Source organism: Dermacentor albipictus, chromosome 1, assembly GCF_038994185.2.
Source record: "Dermacentor albipictus isolate Rhodes 1998 colony chromosome 1, USDA_Dalb.pri_finalv2, whole genome shotgun sequence".
Taxonomy (NCBI): domain Eukaryota; kingdom Metazoa; phylum Arthropoda; class Arachnida; order Ixodida; family Ixodidae; genus Dermacentor; species Dermacentor albipictus.
Window position 1 is genome coordinate 479,641,748 of NC_091821.1, and position 15,463 is coordinate 479,657,210.

The following is a 15,463-nucleotide window of genomic DNA, read 5'->3' on the forward strand; positions in this document are numbered from 1 at the left end:
GTGCTGCATTGAGCAGTAAATGTAGCAGAATCAAATTTGCTGAGAAAATACTGCACTACATGTTTCGAATTTGGCACCTGTTAGCAAGAGAAAGTACCAGGGCTGGTTTACATGAACGAAATGGCTAGAAAGTGGCATAATAGACACAATGAATGCTTTGGGCTCTCAAATTCTACGAGTATCTAGAGCAGTAACAAAAGTGCATTATGAAATCAATAACTGATAAAAGATAGGACATTAATAAACACTCCTTTTTATTTCTGTTTCACGAAAAACACATTATGAAAATGCTATTTTGGTGCACTGAGTGTTGTGCAGCATCAAAAATAGCTACAGTCACGTGCCAAAAAAACTTACATATTCACCTTAGGCCTCCATAAAGAAGAATTGCAACGGTGAAGTCATACAGAAAAAAAAAGCAAGAATGCGTTTCGACAGAGGCTGGGACCAAAACAAAGACACAGCGTGGTTGATGCAATGGTACACCAGCCTTTCTGTGAAATTATTACATCAGCTCCGAAGTGCTTGCAATCACGTTTAACGCCTTCCGCCTAAATGTACGCGCTCACGGAGCGGATGTGAAACGCTTTTCACGTCAAATTCACGTTTTTCGTGATAAACGACGTGAGTCGAAAGAACACAAGACATTGTAGTTCTGCAAGCAGCGGTAGCAACGCGTAAAGTGGTAAAAAAAGACAACGGGTTGGAATGTGTGTTACGTGTGCGCATCAAGTTCGCAGACGTCGTTGACGAGAGTATAAAAGCTAGCTGGGGGCAGCAAGGAGCCAGCAGAAGGCATTCGCCATCGCCTCAGCGTCATTTGGTGGACAACGTCTCTGGACAGAAGTGGGAGCTTCATAAGACTCGAAATGTTTCCTGCGGTGAGACACAAAGCGCCGCTCTTTATCCGTCAACGAACTCCTTCAGCAGTATTCGCTGACAGCTGCTTCTTTCTTTTGGTTATCATGCTTTGTCACACGTGGGAGCAGCTACGCAAGGCCATTGTACTTCTTGTAGTTACAGTTCCGTGTTAGGTCAATAGGTTCAGTAATTTAAGTAAGGTGACGTGCGTTGCAAGCTAACCGGAAGTGATTTAGGTCAAAGCACCGTCGTTATTCTTTCTTAAGTTCTCTGCTCGGCGATAGCACGCTAACGTGTTTTTTGTATTGCCAAAAACGAACACGTGTGGAAGTACACTCGAATGCTGCAAGTCGATAATGGGAATTCCAGACTTGCATGAGCGTGCTAATCTCTTATCGCAATTAGCTATTATATCCTGCGTTGTGCTATACTTGCAAAGTTTGCATCCTCGATGATATTTTAGAACAAAATGGATTGTGCAAGCCCTTTTTTTAGCGTATCATTGCTACGCGACTCAGACGATTCCACGAGAATAGCTGTCCCCCATCTACGTATTCCGGCTATTCTTGGTGTATCAGCTGTCATGTAGTTACAGCTGTGTAAGACGCCGTAGTCTTCGCGAAAACAAAACAATGTTCGATGCGCAAAGCCCTTTGTAGGGGTTCGATATATAGAGCGTAAACAATGCTACTATTTCCTTCATAATAAAAGCATCTCTCTTACGCTCTTCCTTCATTTCGAATTGATGAGTCACGCGTATTCATAGCAACAATCAGACAGTTCTCTTCGTTTGAAAAGTACGGATATTTAATGTTGTAGTTGCGCAGTATTAATGTTTCTCTCAAACACCAGGTGCAAGTTCTGCTTTACTGGCTCGTTGGCAAAGCCTACGCACAACACTACAACCAGCCGACTCAACCAGCCCAACGAGGCGTTGGCTTCCCAAACTACCCTGCTCCTGCAGCTCCTTACGGAACAGGATACGATACCTACGCCTCTGTGAGTGCGAACTGCGATACCTATGCAACTACTTCGTAATAGTATTTTGAGGCAACGGTGCCTTTAGATTTGTGAGCTTAGACATTTGCACTTAGATTAGGTGCCGAACGAAAGCAACATTTCAGGTTCCCAAGGCCTCTCCGGAAAATATCTCTAGCACGCTGGTAGCTGTTTTCAATTCTTATTATTTGATTGCGAAAGTATTTATTAAACTAAATATACAAATCGTAAAGAGTGCTCACAGGTGAGCACTCTTTACGATTTGTATATTTGTGCACAGGTGTGAGCGACCAACCGGAGTTGTGTGGCTAGCAGCAATTCACATTTCACACACATCAAGCACTGGTTAACCATGTCATATTTTTCCTTCATTCGCATTTATGTTATATGATGCCAAATATGCGCGAATACCAGTTCATTCAGGATGTTTTTTCAAAGTTTGTTAGAAATTCGACGCCCTTTTGGAATTGTTTGCATCGCCCTTAAAGCTAAGTGCATCTTCCTATGCAAGATTACCAACCACGCTCCAAATGGTACAATCATAATCAATAATTAGGTGAATCAAAGCTTGAATTTTGTTACATGCAATCATAGAAAGAGACAATGAATGGGCGGGAAATTGTCGAAGCTATCAGCGTTCTCTTCTCTAGGCTTTCCAGACTCCGGCACAGTACGGCTTCGGCTACAACACGGCGGCCGAGTACAACAATCGGCAGTTCGGCGCGGGGCAGGACCGCTCCAACTTTGCCAAGGCCGGCATGTACGGCTACCCGGACGCCGGCGGCCTCTACCGCCAGATGAACTACGCGGACGCCCTACAACGCTTCCAGGCCACCCCTGGCTCCGTGGGTGCCAACGAGCGGGGCACTGCCCCTGGCGTCAGCCGTGACGCGGCCTTCAGCGTGGCGCCCATCATCCTCCGCGTTCCCCCAGGATCTGCCCAGGACGCTGCAGCTGCAGCGTATGGAGCAAGGCCTGCGGCACCGAACGCCGGAGGTTATGGAGCTTATGGACGGCCAGCATCGGAGGCGTACGCACTCGCTGCTGGCGCTTTCGGGTACGCGCCCGACGGACGTTACGGCTATGGGTCCGCCGAGGCGGCTGTCGGTGGGCCAGCTTACGGCAGCTTCGCTCCCTATGGTCCCGCCGGCTACGCTGCCGGCTACAGCCCTGCTGGTAATGGTGCACCCTCCGGCTACGCTGCCGGCTACAGCCCTGCTGGTAATGGTGCACATGCTGTATTTGGAACCCGGCCTGCCGCCCATCGGGGCTACCGCCGTCGTTGAGAAACGCTGCAAGACCGCTACAAGCTGCACGCGGAACAAGTAGCACGGGAACTGTGGTCAGCTGTCGACCACAATGTAACTCGAACATAATACTTAAAGGAGAAAATAAAAAAAAATTCAAAGCGGGTGCTCATTGTGGAATTGTCGTCGTGGCTCTTGTGAAACTCCAGGGTGAATAGTATTCTTTGGCACTTTCGTCCGTTCTCGTGGCTTGTCGGCGGTGGGTAGTCGATGGTCGGACTTGTCGTAAGGCGCCGGGGCAAAGGGCGCGTGCTCTCGGGCTACCTATAGTTCCTTGGCGCATAAATTGTTGAAGGCCAACTTTACATCTATCTGATATACGCGTGTTATGTAGTACTATTGTGCTCTCACTTGGGACGTCGGACATAGGATACAGCCAAACGAACGTGTGCCGGGCCATGTGTATTTACCTCATCGAAACTAATTGTTTATCATTTGCCCAGATTAATTTACTTCTGCTTCAATCAATTACAGCATTCAAACACCAAAAAGTAACATTTATAACAATAATAACAACACAGTTGAAAATTTCATTTACCATAATTCTGAATTCGAAGTCTTTCCTTTATATAGAACAAGAAGAAGAAACTTGATTAAAAAATGGTGCGGCGGTTTCTGTTGTGGTGGACTCAGGTGGAGTTTCGAAGTTCTCGGACTCGGGCGGCATCTTCGGCTTGCCGGACGGCCCATAGCTGGTCTGCCATCTCCGAACTTTTGAGAGCCGCCCCCCAGCGGCGGCGACGCCGACGGAGAAGGTCCCTGGCGGGCCCCGCCGCCGGGGCAGCGTCGGGAAGAAGCGAGCTCGAGGCTTCCAGTACTGTGGCAACGGCCGCGATTGTGTACGCATCGCGAACGGAGGTGGTTTCATTACCGTGGTTGGCGGCACATTCCCAGAGCATGTGTCGCAGCCTTGCTCTCTGTCCGGAAGCTTTACACAAGAATATGATTATTTTAAGTTCTGTATTGCATCCCTTTTCTGCAAAGCTGATTACTTCATCCGCAATAATTTCATTTGATTTATTATCGGTGTCGTTCATATTTACATACTATGTTTTATCATAACGATGGTTAACTGTGGTATATCCCGCACAGTGGGCTAATGCCCTCCTTTAAGAAATAATAATCAGCAGCAAAATCGGCAGCAACCGATCATGCTGTTGCAACAACCCCAGCCTTGCTATCTGAACGGGCGAAAAGAATTTGACATTCACACCGGGGAACCTGTGTTGCACCACTTCCCTGTACCAGTCATTGCATTTTTACACTTCTACTCATCAGGCGCGGCTTCTTATCAATCTTTCACGAAACTCAAGCAAAAGCGACATCCTTGTCTCTTCCGTTTCCGTGCCGATACAGATGTCCCTAGTAGATGGTCAGAGGGCCATTTTCCAGATCTGATCGCTTTTAAATACCTTTGCATTACATACAGCGGAAAACCGAACTGGTGTTCTCACGTAGGAGACGTTGCAACTAATGGGACACGAGCAGTAGGCATTCGGCGCAGAATCAGTGACCAGCGTTTTGGCATGCAAAAAGGCACACTCATCAAGGTTTACCGTAAGTATGTACGACCACACCTGATATTTCGCGGGGTTTTGTTTTTTGGAAGTTCAAAACATAAAATAAGAGCTCCCTTGTTCCCTGATGGAGGGGAGCTGTTTGCCTGTGTTAAGTGTTTCTAAATTTTGTAGCTAATAATGTGTTTTACCATGGAGCGTGCCCGCATTTTCTTCACGTGATATTCCACACGTTTACGGTTCGAACCTCCTTGAGAGCTTATAAATCTCCTCTGAGACGTACACAGTATGCATTTACTTGGGAATGAAATTCAATTTTTGCATAAATGCGGCTACGGTGGCATGTTCCCACAGATTTCACACGTGAAGGAAAAATAGATACCTTAAATGTACATGTTGCGGCAGTTGTATCATTCGGTGATTACACGCCATCATCCAAATCAACTTTACGAATATTTGGGTAAGTGGTGAGAATGCAAAATTTCTGCTGGCACTGTTTCAACGCCCTTTTGCTTGCAGGGCTATATATATATACATATATATATATATATATATATATATATATATATATATATATATATATATATATATATATATATATATATATATGTATGTATCGGAGACACGGCCTTATAGGGGTATCTACAAGACCACATAGTCGCAGACATTTCAATTTCACAGCCTCAGTCTCCTCACACCACCGAGAGACTGGCATCTCTCGGTTGAGCGATGCTACACCCGACGTCAGTTACACACGTTAGGGAGGTAGATGTGTTTTTGCGCGTATTAAGTCGCGCAAATACGCATCAATGAAAAAAGCAATATAACTCCATGTGACAGTTTTAACAAACGCAGTTACAATCAAGATTTTTTTTTCCTGAGAAAGTGGGAGGTGAGATGATAATACATAACATATGTGAAAATTACACAGGAAACAAGAATTTCTGAACACAACTTATGACTGCAATTAATATCCTAAAGCAATGCGACTCCATAAAGCAATAGCTTAATTACTTGCCAAAACATGCCTTATGCCATTGGTTTCATTTATTTAAATTATTGGAGTAAAAAATTATCAGTTGCACCAATGAACAACCTTGTTAACAAATAAATAATGTAAGTAAGACAGCGATATCTCAAAAGCGCGAAAGATCACGAGAGCCAGTAGGAACAGCGTGGATTACGTTTTTGAGCAGCTAATAGTGCATATGACGAATAAAAATTAATAAGGAAAATAGGCAGCATGGACTAGGCAGTTTTACAAATAGTGCAAGCAAGCGTCTTTGCGTAGCCAAAACACCTCACCCTGCTTGCGCTGTTGTGTACCCCATTTTCGTTCGTTTCTGTAACTTATTGCGTTGTTTTCTAAGACAGGTGGTTTCCTTTGACTTGTAAGTTTGCGCCTTTCTCTTTCCTACTGAAAACATTAGTTCGTTATATAATACGATGGTTTCACCAACGTGCTCTCTTCGCCCTCTGCATTTTTATGATTTTTCAGTGGATTTTCGCTTGAAAACGCCTTGAAAACTTTACCACCAGCTTCACGAACTTCCTAGGAACACCTGGACGTCACCCAGGTGGGCCTACGAGTTCTTGGAAGGACAGGAGGATTCCAGATAGCTCGCCACCACGTGAACGCTAACGCAACGCCGACGCGGTGAGCCGACGGCAGCGTCACCGACGCCGGAGATTCCCGCGCCGGAAGTGTGGAGTGTCGAATGTCGGAGGGGTGAAAGTCGAGCGTCATGGCTCTCGACGCGGCAACCGAGCGAGAACCCCACCACCTATAGCAGGATGGAATAGCGGACGACCAAATGGAGCAAGCTCAAGACTACTATGACGCGGTGAGTCAAGACGCTAACTCGTACTCCCGTGAAGAAGAGAATGCTAACTGGCAGGCAGGGGCGTAGCCAGGGGGGGGGGCTTATGGGGCTTCAGCCCCCCCCCCTTCCGAAATTTTTTCGTGCTGTCCATGCACCGCCGACAAAAGCAACACCCGGTGCCGGAAATCATTCTGGACTTTGTCTAGAGCATCTTTTTCACGCTCGAAAAGCCATTTCACCGCGAAAATTGCGAACTCAGACTGAATTTTGCGCCAACGCCCATGCACCGGGAGTCACATAACGCAAGCAGCCCCATCCGAGCTTAAAGTTTCAAGGATGTTTCATGGCGAATGGGCTCGCCGCGGCATTTCGCGGAGGCCGCGGAATCTACACTCTAACATGGAATTTACGGAGCGCGTGGATATCAATTCCGAAACTTTATGGGTATAAAGTTCTCAAAAACTTTTGGTGTGAAAGGTGCATTGACATTTCCAAACGTGTGCTTTAGATTTTCAATTGCGGAACTTTGTAAGTTTAATGCTCCCATAGATATTTGACGCCGAAGGTGCGTTGACTTTTCCAATGTCGCATATCGGGCCATACAACGAGACAAGCCAAATGAACCCGCTATCAGACAATCTGACAAAGTCCGCAGCGAGGCCCGATGAGACGAAGCGTTGTGGTGGTTCATTCGTGCCGTCATGTCACATAAAAATGTCATTTTTTTTCTCACCTGCGCCAAAGCATCCAGTGAAGACACTAAAACCACCCAAGGCAACTACATTCTTATTTATTTTTCTACTTTGACTTTTAATCGCGAGGACACACTGAGCCCCTTCAATTTTTTTGTTCTCGCTCCCCTACCCGCGCGCTGCCAGAGCCAGCCAGAGCGCATGCGTTTTTCTCGTGTTGCCCCGACCACCGCGCGGCGCACTTCGGTGCGCGTTCGGTTTTCTCTGGCCGAGTGCATTTTCGCCTGGCAGAGCTTTGGACGCTTTCTAGCTAGCAGACGAGAAAAAGAAACAATGGTCTCTAGCCGCCATCACTGTGGGGGCTCGGCGGATTGCACCGCGTTCGCTTGAGCGCAACTTCTCCAGAAAGTCTTGTCTCGCAGGTGTAGGATACCGAGCAGTATGCGTATGGTTCTTGGTGGACCAACCGTCTCGTGTTTTCTTCGATATTCCTTTAATAGCCATATTAGTTGCCCAAGGTAAGCATTCGATTGTGACCAACATATTTTGCGTTTTTTTTTTCATTACGGTGCCCCCACCCCACAAAAGGAAAAAAGAAGAGTTGTTGCGGTGCAGTGAATTGTCGCATAGTGAAAGTGCTATTTTGTTACTTCTTTTGCGTAAAGTAATGGGCCATGGGACGCTTCAGCTGCCGGATACTCTTATTATATTATTGCGATAGCAGTTATATGGACACTCTAGGCGCATTCCTGCCGTCGCCCTCATGTTCCGCCTAAAGTCCAAGTGCGATAACATGGTGACCCCGCGCCCCATGCTGTATGTGCGAGTGAAAGCGTGTGAGGGGTGGGGGGGGGATAGATTAGCCGATGATAGTGGCTCAGTCTTGTGTGCGCAAGGGAGAAAAGTGAGGAGCAAGCGCGCTGCCTTCCGTCGCGCGCGATACATCGGGGGGAGTGGATGGAATGGGGGCAGGATCTAGGATACTGTGAATCTGTGACTTTTCGTAGATACGTAGATTTATTGGAGACTTACTTATACGTATGTTTAAATATCTTGTTGCGAGGTTTTGTGTATATGTGCAGTTAACTTCGTTCCAGTGGCACTTTTTTGCCCTTTATCAAGCTGTCTCTTCGCATTTGTATATTCCATTGCATCGTCGCATTTTTAATGTATGAGGGTGAGTCAAATGAAAGTGAGCCTACCCACCCCGCGCAATTATGGTTCTGTTCATTATCTGCAAGGCCTGGGCGTAGCACACAGGCATCTCTCATTTACAAAAGTGACACGCAGGTGTGAGGGTAAATGTTCTTTAGTGCTCTCATACACTGGGTTGAACATGGTTGCGTGCCGTAATGGACTCTCCACAAGTTGAGCAGCGTGGTGCCGTGAGGTGTATGACAACTGACGGTGTTTCCCAAAAAGAAATTAGTCACCGTATGGCTACCGTGTACATGCAACATTGTATTTCATTGGCCACTGTGGAGCGTTGGAACAAATGGTTCAAAGAAGGACGTGAAAGTTGGAAAAACGATCCGAGACCGGGCCAAAACCATCGTGCAATCACCCCCAACAAAATTGAGAAGGTTGATGAGCTGATGAGACAAGAACGGAGGACAAGCATCGATGAACTGGCAGAGCGTGTAAACATCAGTCACGGTTCGGTTCACACCATAATTCATGAACATCTCGGTTACGGGCTCCTGTGTGCGCAATGGATGCGCAAGATTTTGAACCACGTCCCGAGTACGGAGAAGATCAGCGCTGCCTTTACTCATCTGATACGGTATCACAATGAAGGTGACGATTTCTTGTCTGCAATTGTGATCGGAGACGAACCATCATGCCACTACTAAGAGCCTGAAACACGACGGCAAAGCTTACAATGGAAATATTCAAATTCACCTTCCCCAAAGAAAGCAAAGGCCGTCATTTCCGCCAGAAAGGTGTTGTTGACTTTTATTTTTCGATCGTCACGGGCCATTATTGAACGAATTTGCTAAATCTTGAGAGACTACCATTTGTTTCCGATATTGTGAAACGCCGGATCGGCGTCCGGTACGTCCATGTACCGGACGCCCCTGACAAGCCGTAATACAAGCCCGGACCGCAAAGACAACACCAGCGCCGTCCCGGAACATCGAGCAAGCCGCCGTCTTCAACAGCTGCCCCCGGAGCACGGACTTCTACCTGAGAAGACCAAGAAGATTGTGGACAAGGCAACCCCAATGGCAGCCCCAGCATCCCCCATCGTGCTGCAGCAGCCCAGGGAACCTCCGACGTTCCGCGGATCAACATTCGAGGACCCGGAAACCTGGCTCGAAACGTATGAGAGGGTCGCTAAGTTTAACAGTTGGGACAGCGACGACAAGCTGCGGCATGTCTATTTCGCATTGGAAGACGCCGCCAGGACGTGGTTCGAGAATCGGGAAGCCACCTTAACGACGTGGGACCTTTTCCGAAGCGGCTTCTTGCACACGTTTACAAGCGTCGTGCGAAAAGAGCGAGCCCAAGCTCTACTAGAAACCAGAGTGCAGCTGCCAAACGAGACGATCGCAATCTTCACGGAGAAGATGGCCCTTCATTTCCGGCACGCCGACCCGGAAATGTCCGAGGAGAAAAAAGTTCGCTTCCTGATGCGCGGCGTCAAGCAAGACCTTTTCGCCGGACTTATTCGTAACCCACCGAAGACTGTGGCTGAGTTTTCTGCAGAGGCATCGACGATCGAGAAAACTCTGGAGATGCTTACCCGGCAATATAACCTCCAGGGGCACACGCCGCAGTATGCCATCCAAGGACTAGGTTCGGACGACCTTCAAGAGACCATCAGGGCCATTGTGCGCGAAGAACTGCGCAAGGTCCTGCCTTCGTCGCAGCCTGAAGTAGTGGCCTCTATCGCCGACATCGTGAAGGAAGAGGTGCACCGATCCCTTGGAGTTCCTGAGGTGCAGCCAGAACCACCGCAGCCGGAAGCAATGACCTACGGCGCCGCCGTCGCCCGCCGTCAAGGCCCCCCTGCGCGACCGCGCCAAGGTCCTGCAACACCGCAATTCCGTCGTCCACCGCCGCCGCCGCCAGCGCGCCCACCCGTCGCCCAGCGCACCTATACGAGGAAGACGGACATTTGGCGAGCCCCCGACCACCGCCCGCTCTGCTATCACTGCGGAGAAGCCGGCCATGTGTACCGCCGATGCCCATACCGCGACATGGGACTGAGAGGGTTCGCCGTCAACGCGCCGCGTCCACAGCTTGGCGAGCGCCCACGTGACATTGCCGATTACCTAGCCGCCACTCAGTGGAACTCTCGACGACCGTCCCGTTCGCCGTCACCAGGCCGCTACCTGTCGCCGCAGTGCCGTCCATACACTGGCCCAGCCCGGGGCCGCTCTGCGAGCCCATACCCGGAAAAGTAAAAGCAGCAACCGATGCAGGTGCGGTTGCTGTTCGTCGAACTGGCGAAGATCCTCCGCCGCTGACGAAGACGACGAAGAGACCATCTCGACGACATAACGACACGCCGCCGTCCCGACGAAGTCTGGAAGCCAAAACTACACCGACGAAAGACGACTTGACGACGCGACGTTCCTACCTCAGTTCAACACGACGCAGCCGTGATCCAACGCCAAGACCTAACTGCAATGCCAGACAAAGAACAACCGACCTCGACGTGCTTCTCGACGGCCACGCAGTCACTGCCTTAGTCGACATAGGGGCCGAATTCTCCATAATGAGTGGACACATCGCCGCCCAGTTGAAGAAAGTTAAGACCGCATGGGAAGGCCCTCAGATTCGCACCGCTGGAGGACACCTCATCACGCCGACTGGGATCTGCACGGCAAGAATAACCATTCATGACCGGACTTACCCTGCCACCTTCGTTATCCTCCAACAGTGTTCACGAGACGTCATTCTCGGTATGGACTTCCTGGACCAACACGGCGCAATCATCAACCTGAAGTCGAAGTCAGTAACGCTGTCGGAAGATAAAGCAATGCCGCCGGAGAGCCCTCGTAGTCACCACGCCTTGAGTGTGCTCGAAGATCAAGTGAGCGTCCCGCCTCGCTGCAGCATCGTTATTTCGGTCAGCACCGAAACACCCGCTGACGTAGAAGGCGTCATTGAAGGCGACCAACGTCTACTGCTAGACCATGAAATTTGCGTCGCAAGAGGGATCGCTCGACTGCATGGAGGGAAAACTGAAGTGTTGCTGACAAACTTCAGCCAGGAGTTCAAGCACATCAACAAGGGCACGACGATCGCGTACATCGAGGAAATTCTGGAAACAAGTAATGCGTTTGTCCTCTCGGATTCCGCCGCATCTACCCCGACGACCATGGTTCCCGAACCAGACTACGACATTAGTCCAAATCTCCCTGTGATTAAGCAACAGCAGCTCAGAAGTCTGCTCCGACGATACAAAGGCTGCTTTTCGACGTCATCGAGGATTCGACAAACACCAGTCGCCAAGCATCGCATAATCACCGAGGAATGCGCTCGCCCACTCCGTCAGAGCCCTTACCGAGTTTCGGCGCGAGAACGTGAAGCTATAAGAGAACAAGTCGACGAAATGCTGCGCGACGACATCATCCAGCCGTCGAAAAGCCCGTGGGCATCCCCTGTTGTTCTGGTAAAGAAAAAGGACGGAACCCTACGTTTCTGCGTCGATTATCGTCGTCTGAACAAGATCACGAAGAAGGACGTATACCCCCTCCCACGGATAGACGACGCATTGGATCGGCTCTGCAACGCTAAATACTTCTCGTCCATGGACCTAAAGTCTGGCTATTGGCAAATAGAAGTCGACGAAAGAGATCGCGAAAAGACCGCCTTCATCACCCCAGACGGCCTCTACGAGTTCAAGGTTACGCCATTCGGACTGTGCTCGGCGCCTGCAACGTTCCAGCGCGTGATGGACACGGTTTTAGCAGGATTGAAGTGGCAGACCTGTCTCGTATACTTGGATGACGTCGTCGTCTTCGCCGGAAATTTCGACGTTCACCTTAGGCGGCTGGCAACAGTACTAGAGGCCATCAGGTCATCAGGACTTACTCTGAAGCCGGAAAAGTGCCGCTTCGCTCACGAGGAGCTTCTATTTTTAGGCCGCGTCATCAGCAAATCTGGAGTCCGCCCCGACCCGCAGAAGACAGCTCTCATAGCAAAGTTCCCACAGCCCATCGACAAGAAGGCAGTGCGTAGATTTCTTGGCATGTGTGCCTACTACAGGCGATTTGTCAAGAACTTTTCACGCATCGCTGAGCCGCTGACGCAGCTAACTAAATGCGACGTCGAGTTCAAGTGGGAAACGCCGCAGGCCGAGGCATTTCAAGAACTCAAACGACGCATGCAGTCGCCGCCCGTACTTGCGCACTTCGACGATCACGCCGATACCGAAATCCACACTGACGCCAGTAGCCTAGGCCTCGGCGCCGTCCTGGTCCAGAGAAAAGATGGAGATGAACACGTGATAGCTTACGCTAGCCGGTCGTTGTCAAAAGCGGAAGGCAATTATTCTACAACCGAAAAGGAATGTCTCGCCATCGTTTGGGCTACAGCGAAATTTCGCCCTTACCTATATGGTAGGCCATTCAAAGTCGTCAGCGACCATCACGCCTTGTGTTGGCTAGCGAGTTTAAAGGATCCCTCAGGACGGCTGGCACGGTGGAGCCTCAGACTACAAGAATACGACATCACCGTAACATACAAGTCCGGAAGAAAACACTCAGACGCCGATTGCCTATCCCGCGCCCCCATTGACCCGCCGCCGCAAGATGGCGAGGATGACGACGCCTTCCTTGGAATAATAAGCGCGGAAGACTTCGCCGAACAACAACGAGCGGACCCGGAACTTAAAGGCCTCGTCGATTATTTGGAAGGGCACACCGACGTTGTCCCCAGGGCATTTAAGCGCGGATTAACTTCCTTCACGCTTCAAGACAGTCTACTCGTGAAGAAGAACTTCTCGCCAGTCCGCGCCAATTACCTTCTTGTTGTCCCGTCAGGACTTCGTCCAGAAGTATTGCATGCCCTACATGACGATCCGACCGCTGGACACCTCGGATTTTCCCGGACACTATCGAGGATACAAGAAAAGTATTATTGGCCGCGCCTGACCGCCGACGTCGCCCGTTATGTCAGAACATGCCGAGACTGTCAGCGACGCAAGACACCGCCGACAAGGCCAGCCGGATTACTACAGCCAATCGAGCCTCCTTGCCGACCATTCCAGCAGATCGGGATGGACTTGCTGGGACCCTTTCCGACGTCAATAACCGAACATAAGTGGATCGTCGTGGCGACGGACTACCTCACCCGCTTCGCTGAAACAAAAGCACTGCCGAAAGGTAGCGCAGCCAAAGTGGCGAAATTGTTTGTCGAAAACATCCTGCTGCGACATGGCGCCCCAGAAGTCCTCATCACCGACCGAGGAACGGCCTTTACAGCGGAGCTCACCCAAGCCATTCTGAAATACAGTCAGACAAGGCACAGGAGGACAACGGCTTACCACCCGCAGACGAATGGTCTTACGGAGCGGCTGAATAAGACCCTCGCCGACATGCTAGCGATGTACGTCGACGTCGAACACAAGACCTGGGATGCCGTCCTACCGTACGTAACATTCGCTTATAACACGGCGGTGCAAGAAACAACACAGATCACGCCGTTCAAGTTGGTTTACGGCAGGAACCCGACGACGACGCTCGACGCCATGCTGTCGCACGTAACGGACGAAGAGAATCTTGACGTCGCTACCTATCTCCAGCGCGCCGAAGAAGCCCGACAGCTCGCCCGCCTGCGAATCAAGAACCAGCAGAGGACCGACAGCCGACACTACAATCTCCGACGACGCTTCGTCGAGTACCAGCCCGGCGACCGTGTTTGGGTATGGACCCCTATACGCCGACGAGGACTGAGCGAGAAGCTTTTGCGTCGCTATTTTGTACCGTACAAGATCATCCGACGTATTGGTGCACTGGACTATGAGGTCGTGCCAGACGGCATTTCGCTGTCACAGCGGCGCCGCTCACGACCTGAAATTGTCCAGGTTGTGCGGCTCAAGCCGTACCACCAGCGTTGACGAACTTTGGGACTTCGCGTAACTGACCTTTGGACTTTATTTCTTTTCGTTGTTTTGTTACTTATGTTTAATAAGTGTCCCTTTGTGTTTCGCTCTCTTTGTAGCATCTTTAAGAGGGGGGTATTGACACGTGTGTTTATATTTATCGGGCGACCAGGTTTCACCGCCTAACAAATCTTATAGCGCAGCGCGGGACGCGCTTGCATGTATCCGAAGTTTCTGGAATGTTATCGATGCTTCTATCCGCAGTCTGTTGTTGTCGAACCTTGTGTTATCTGATTTATTCGCCTGACGCGAATGATGTAGAACTTTGTGGAAGGCACACGGGTCCGAACGATTAGTCTGGAACATTCGACGACTGCTCTATAAAAGCCGACGCGCTTGACCCGCTGATCAGATTTTCGACGATCGCCGACTGTGTTCGCCGCTTTCGTTGTGCTATAAGTGTAGCCTGTTTTGTGGGCACAGGTTCGCCCAACAAAAGCTAGTTTTGTATTCCACCGTACTGCTTCTTTCTTCGCCGTCACTACCACGTGACAATATACAAATGCGAAGATACAGCTTGATAAAGGGCAGAAAAGTGCCATTGGAAACGAAGTTAACTGCACATATACACAAAACCTCGCAACAAGATATTTAAACACACGTATAAGTAAGTCTCCAATAAATCTACGTATCTACGAAAAAGTCACGGCATATAATGCGTCAAACAAGGCAAATAAACATGCTGCGCAATCGCAGATTCACAGGATCCTAGATCCTGCCCCCATTCCATCCACTCCCCCCGATGTATCGCGCGCGACGGAAGGCGGCGCGCTTGCTCCTCACTTTTCTCCCTTGCGCACACAAGACTGAGCCACTATCATCGGCTAACCAACCCCCCCCCCCCCACCTCACAAGCTTTCACTCGCACATACAGCATGGGGCGCGGGGTCACTATGTTATCGCACTTGGACTTTAGGCGGAACATGAGGGCGACGGCAGGAATGCGCCTAGAGTGTCCATATAACTGCTATCGCAATAATATAATAAGAGTATCCGGCGGCTGAAGCGTCCCATGGCCCATTACTTTACGCAAAAGAAGTAACAGAATAGCACTTTCACTATGCGACAATTCGCTGCACCGCAACAACTCTTCTTTTTTTCCTTTTGTGGGGTGGGGGCACCGTAATGAAAAAAAAACGCAAAGTAT

General features: G+C 49.8%; 2 protein-coding genes across 5 annotated transcripts in view; both read left to right on the forward strand.

Moving 5' to 3' along the window:
* Positions 1 to 537: 537 nt before the first annotated feature.
* LOC135901462 (spidroin-2-like) lies at positions 538 to 3,267 on the forward strand. The gene is made up of 3 exons (XM_065431271.1): positions 538 to 881; positions 1,714 to 1,860; positions 2,511 to 3,267. The coding sequence occupies exons 1-3, from the start codon at positions 870 to 872 to the stop codon at positions 3,144 to 3,146; spliced, it is 795 nt and encodes a 264-aa protein (XP_065287343.1). The 5' UTR covers positions 538 to 869; the 3' UTR covers positions 3,147 to 3,267.
* A 3,130-nt stretch (positions 3,268 to 6,397) lies between these two features.
* The window catches only part of LOC135901431 (neprilysin-1-like), a 29,586-nt gene continuing 20,520 nt past the window's right edge, over positions 6,398 to 15,463 (forward strand). The window contains exon 1 of one of the 4 annotated variants that reach the window (XM_065431226.1): positions 6,398 to 6,528. In XM_065431226.1, coding sequence (XP_065287298.1) covers positions 6,499 to 6,528 — 30 coding nt within the window. In that variant the 5' untranslated portion in view covers positions 6,398 to 6,498. The remainder of the gene's footprint in view (positions 6,529 to 15,463) is intronic. The other 3 variants (XM_065431225.1, XM_065431227.1, XM_065431228.1) reach the window with 3 other exon arrangements.